Below are 6,288 nucleotides of genomic sequence, written 5' to 3' on the forward strand. Positions count from 1 at the left end.
TCTAGTCATTTTCAGACCTGTTGCATCATGTTCCATAAGCATGAGGGAAATCAGATAGGGAGGGGGGATCCTGAAGGGTGACGCGGCTGTTGAGTCAGTGCTGTATAGAGAGACAGAGCGGCAGTTAGTTTTCCACAAACTCATAGTTTGAATTCTGTTTAAATATTATGACAATTTTCTCAGTAAAGAGCTATTTCTTCAATAACGGCTTTATTTTGCTTTCTTATATGACAGGCACAATAAAATAAAAAAACTTTGAGATTATCTGACTAGTAACGGAATACATATATATATATATATATATACATACATATATATATATATATATTTACACATATATAGTGCCGGGTAGAGGTAAGCTACACCAGCGCTTGTAATGGGAAAAGAAAATAGTGACTTCCTATTGGCTGTAGAGAACCATTTCTTTCAATAGTATTTTACTTTCTTATATTACAGACGCAATAAAGAACCTTTAAGATTATCTGCCTAGCAACAAATTGCATTTTTATAGAGTGGGGTGGAGGTAGGCTACACCATCGCTTGTAATAAAAAGAAGAACTTTCTATCCGCTTGTAACCTACAGACCACCCACCTCGTATGTGTAAACCTTAGAGGAAAAAAAGCGCTGCGCACATATTCAGAAATCGGCCTTACTTAAACAATTAAAACACCAGGTATTTTGGTTTTGTGCAGCCACTCCTTCTCAGACCAAAGTAAAAAGTTTTTCTTCATTTTTTTGAGCTACTTTTACAATGGGTTTTCTCAATAGACGGAAACCCTAAAAGAAAACGGTCTTGTTTTACGCATATCGAGGAGGAGTCAACAACCCCTCTAATCGTTATTAGTATTTCTTAATGCCTCCAGCCAAGCAAAGAATTTCATATTGGCCTCAACTCAATGTACGTGTAAAATAACCCTTAGTGAAAAAAAGCACAGCGCACATATTGAGAACTTGAATAAGTTCCGTCGGTTCATTACCTCCAAGAGATCGGGATGCTTCCTCCATCTCGTACCATAAACGTATGAGAAAAAAAAAACCCAGAGAATTTATTATTTTGGTAAGAGTGAGTGAGAGAGAGAGAGAGAGAGAGAACGAATCGAACAAACTTTTCTACAACACGATATACCACTCCGGGTCAGGAGGGGCGATATAGCACGGACCGGTCAGATGACTACGCCGGATGGAAGCATAACCGGAAGCGTGGCAGGGAGTTTCCCTTTGACCTTCATCCTGCTCCATGATCAGCCGTTAAAACTTTCCCCAATATTGCTGTAATGTAACAACAAAGTTAGTTTTTTAAGATCAGACAGATCACAAAACATTCCTTACACGCAGTCACTGAATTAGCATCTGTGGCACAAATAAGCTTCAGGGACTGACTTGTTTTTTAGAACCGACCTTTGACACTTGGATGTTGGCTTAATTTTTTACACAAAGAAAAATTTGACCCTAATAATAAAAAACACGATACTGTGGTGAATACTTACCTCAACTTTGAAGGGTTTTTTCACAGCTATTTATTTAGAAAAAAGTAAACATGTCACAAGGACACAATGCACATTGCAGAGTACATGAATGGGAATTCCTCCTCTCTATACTTAGACGCCTCCCTAACAAATGCCAAGTCATCATCTCCATATTGTGTGTCCCACTTTTCAAGTTTCATTGAAGTGTATCCAAGTGCACAAGATGTAAAACAATGTATTAGTTTTTTAAGTCCCCGTCCCCGGTCTAACAAGATGCCATTCATTTAGGAGACTAATCATTTTTTGATTTTAAATTGTGCTAACGCAGTAACATTAAAAATAAAACATATTAGAACTCATTTTTTTGTTGGACACAAGAACAACTCGAGCATCTTTTTTTCGGGAGCCGAACTAGGGCTTACAAGTTTGTCGTGCCCCTGGGGACCAGTGCAAGGTTGTGCTGCAGATGCTGGCGTGGAGGGTCCAGACACTCCAACAGCGCAGACTTTGCTATCCGCACAGAGCGTTTCTGGTGTGTCTCATGCAAAAGAGACAACACAGCGTGTTTCTATGCTCCCGGTAAGCCTGCCCTTTATAAATATCTCTTTGATTATTCAAACAGTGTTTAAATTGTGACTCGTTTGTTATCCAAAAACATTTTATCTATGTTAAAATATACATACATATATTTCAAGTTTTTTAGCTTAAACAGACTCTTGAGCAAATCCGTAATGGCATAACCAGTGTGCAGCCTAATGTACATCTTTTAAGTGTATGTTAATCAGTACATGAAGCGTACCTCTGAAAAGAGTCCATCATTTGTGAATTTACTGATTTGTTTTTTAACATGATGAAATTATTGTAGAAAATGTCTTTAAACTATCGCTGTTCCTACTTATTGAGCTACTTCTTTACTATGTGAATAAACAATTAGAACGAGAAAGGGTTTAAAGACACGTTGAAGCAAAGGTAAAAAATTTGTAATGAAATTTATGTGACCGTTCTTCCGAAATCCGACAGAGAGTGAAAATCCAAGAGCTGCTGCAAGCCTCTGCATTAATGATCTTTCTGTTTCTCTCCTTGTGTGTGTGTGTGTGTGTGTGTGTGTGTGTGCTCACAGAGCGGAGGTCACGGCAAGAGTTCCCTGAGTTGACACGTATGAACCATAAAGTCAGTTTGGACTGAGGAGCAGTCGGTAAACTACATTCAGTGTAGACAAAATTACTTTTTTATCCAAAGCATGCACAAGAATCCAAATCTCTGTATCACAATGATTTCATTAAAGCCTTATTATTTTATGGGGACAAATCACCGTAGATCATTAATAGGGAACAAAAAGGAGGATCACATCAGCAATGGGAGACAGAAGTCTTGACACGTGCTTATAACTTAAAACACAAAAAACAAAAACAGATACAGCTGGTAAGATTTATGGTATAAACCAGACTTTGATAGTCTGCATCTTTACAGGGGTTTTTTCTGCTTTTGTTCACTCCTAGTGTGATTAACAAACAACAACCACAGAGCCCACTAACCATTAGCCGATTTTACCCCCCTAAACAGTCAGTCAAGCATAGTCAAACTTATATTTCCTTAACTTACATCCTATGTTCTGTTTAATCCCTTTGATGGAAAATTGGTTAAACCGTTGCTCAACTTATGTCTGAATGACGGCAGATAATTCTGATGAAACTGACCCCGTAAGCACTTTGCAGCTGAGTCGAGGGCTCGTGCACATAAGGTCAAGGAGGTGTCCGGCGTGAGTGCGGCCTGACATTCCAATTGGGACAGCTGCCAGACACATTAGTGCAACTGTGAGCAGCAGCTCCTGTATACTGAACATAAGAAAAGTAATGTGTAATGCTTCTTTTTTTAAAAGCCAAGATTCCAGGGCTCGTGCTTATATGGTTCAAAAACAGGTTAGTTTAGCGATCGTGTAACTGTGTCCTTGACCTTTTTACCGGTTTGAGGAGTTGGTTCCCTGGTCCAGATATTTGGGGATGGTTCAAATGCCGAGTCTCCAAATGCAAACAAAAGGATATTTTCCACGTTATTTCTTAAATGTGTATGAATGAGATCGGATGATGTCCGATAAAAGTAATAAAGGATAAATGTAAATCAGTTTTTTTTTTTAACTTTGCAGACTCATTTACAGTGAAAGCGATTAAAAAAAAGATCACGGCTTTAATGAGATTATGAACAAAATGCAATACATTTTGTTTTTTGCTACATTAACAACTTTTCCAACTCTGATTTCCTGCAGGACCCACACGGACATCGCTCCAGACTGAAATCCAGTTCAGACGACACACGCAACATGTTCAAGCTTACACGGAGGCCTTTCAATAAATATAAGAAGATGGTTAAAGCGAGAGATTGCTATTCTGTCTTTTACATCGGTACAAAGGGAGGACTAAATGCCAAAAAAGAGAAAAGTTTTTTAAAAAATGACGCTTTAAAACAGTTCAAGTATCTTTGTGTTTACGGGGAGAAGGGAATAACTGCGGCCGAGGTTCTGAAAAGAGACGGTCGCTTCACCGATGACCTGGGCTACTTTGAGCTGGTTAACATCGACGACGAACGTAAGACCGAGTGCACAGACATAATCGATTGTCTGGACAATAAGAAATTCCAGATATGTTTTCCACAGGGAGCAGATACGGATGTAACCATCCCAGGGCAGCAGAAACCTCCACAAGCATCAAATAATGCAAAGCGCAGCGGTGGAATGACATCGGTCTTAGATGTAGCACGACAGAACGGATTGAGTCTAAAAACGTCAATCAAAGAAACGGGCAGCAGCATTGACCGTAAGGAGGTTTACGGTCTACTTTGTCAGCAGTATCCGCGTCTGAAACGATGGATGGAGAGTAGATTCCCCAAAAATTCTTTCCAGGAAGCACTGAAGTACAGGAAGGAGTGCTTTGGAAAGAGCCGACAGTCTTTTACTGAAATTCGCAGTGTTATGTTGCTGCTCGAATTGAGCGAGTCAGTTTGTCTCATATCCGGTTCCTTCATAAAGCAAGGCACAGGCTTTGTGCTATTTGACAACTTTGTCTTGACCAACGCCCGCTTATTCGACTACTGGGTTAAATCAAACACACCTAACTGGCGTGAATTTGTAAACGTTACCGTGGTCTTTAACTTTGAAGACCAAGAGTCAGACAGGAATAACCTCAGCGCTAAGGTGTTTATCGGCGACGATAAGTTAGATTATGTCATACTTAAGCTAGAAACAGAGAAAGTGCCGCCGGGGCTCCTTAAGAGATTTGGGCCTGTACCTTCAGACGGCGAGGCCTGTGTCGTCGGACACCCGGGAGGAGGAGTGAAAAAAATGAGTCCTACGTGGGTCGTGGAGAAAGAGAGGCGAGAGCATGCTGAGAATAATGAAAATGCAGAAGACTGCGAGGAATTTTGCAGTCTTTGTGAAATGAATCAGCAAATCAAAAACGACCCGTATGAAAATATCTACGTCACCTACAACACTCTCATGTACCACGGCTCTTCCGGCTCCCCGGTTTTCGATGCCGACGGACGAGTGTTTGATTTGCACAGTGGCGGGTTTTTCTACGGGTTTCCGAACCTTAGCGAGAGTGTGATTGAGTACGCCTTTCCTCTGCTCACTATATTTGAAAACTTTGTGGCTAATCTGAAGAAAGATGGGTATGGGGAGGTGTTGGAAAGAGTTGAGGAGGAAGCAAAGGGAAATCCTCACCTAGAAAACATTATAGCCTCTGTTGTGGGGTCAAAGCAAGGCGTACCTGACGCGTTGTTGCAAGAAGTTGAGAGTAAAACAGATTCTGAGGAGATGGCTGTGTAGAGACAGAATGATCGCAGTAGTTTGTTTGCCTGTTTTGTACAGATGAACTCTTATTTTACAAATTTCCACTCGTTATCATTACGACAAAGGGTATGGGGCTCTTGACAACCATTTTCACAGTTTTTGGAAAAAGCGAGGACAATTTGTGTTTCCTTTTTTTTTTATTTTATCGTAGTTTTGTTTTTAGTTTTGACAGACATTTAACATAAACTTGTTTCTTTTATGAGCCTTTAAGATTAGTTGAGTGACCGCATGAGTTTTCATTGCTCAACTAGTGTAATGAAATCAGTTTTTCTACTTTGTGTGTGTGTGACCTCACTGTAGATGCTTAAGACGTTGTATGTATTCAAGTAAAGTTTGGGATTTATTAAAGGTTGTTTGGATACAGCTTCTGTTTTGAGGCTGCGAGGTTTTTTATTTATTTCACATCCCCCCAAAACACCATTTTTAAAGATATGTTCTTGCATTGTATTTTTATTTTCTGAAGTAATATACCCAGTCTCGTTTCTTCAGACCACGCCCTCTAATGCTCACGCTGTCTCTGCGTATCTACCTCTTCACCGAGATCACAACCTGTCAGTTTTTGGCCGGCGGTCATGGGTTCCTTCCAATAATATGACGCGAGACTGGCACTTTATTAAAGAAGGCACGTATTAACAGCACAAACACTACAAACAAAATGGCTTCCTTTTATACTCTACCTACCTATGATATGAAGGCTGTGAGTATGGGGGTTATCTAATCAAAATGAAAACATTAACATACATTAGAGCACATAACAAACATATACATATTTCCAAAAAACGTACTTTAAACAAATCAATAACATATGCTTCAACTGTTACTATCTAACCACTCTCCCCTAACCCGGCACACTGGTCTGCTCCAGGAGCTCTTAAGCAGGTGATTAAGCTGCTTCCACATCCTGCAAGAAGCAACCGGGACAGGTGACTACTTTTACAAATTCTCTTTTTACATATCTTTAGGTTACCGACAAATGA

The 6,288-nt window shown here is 39.9% G+C and overlaps 1 protein-coding gene across 1 annotated transcript; it reads left to right on the forward strand.

The window, feature by feature from the left end:
• The first annotated feature begins 2,381 nt into the window (after positions 1 to 2,381).
• LOC109195020 (protein FAM111A-like) lies at positions 2,382 to 5,661 on the forward strand. Its single transcript, XM_019346421.2, has 2 exons — positions 2,382 to 2,662; positions 3,731 to 5,661. The coding sequence occupies exon 2, from the start codon at positions 3,785 to 3,787 to the stop codon at positions 5,285 to 5,287; it is 1,503 nt and encodes a 500-aa protein (XP_019201966.1). The 5' UTR covers positions 2,382 to 2,662; positions 3,731 to 3,784; the 3' UTR covers positions 5,288 to 5,661.
• The last annotated feature ends 627 nt before the right edge of the window (positions 5,662 to 6,288 follow it).

This window comes from Oreochromis niloticus, linkage group LG2, assembly GCF_001858045.2.
Source record: "Oreochromis niloticus isolate F11D_XX linkage group LG2, O_niloticus_UMD_NMBU, whole genome shotgun sequence".
Taxonomy (NCBI): Eukaryota; Metazoa; Chordata; class Actinopteri; order Cichliformes; family Cichlidae; genus Oreochromis; species Oreochromis niloticus.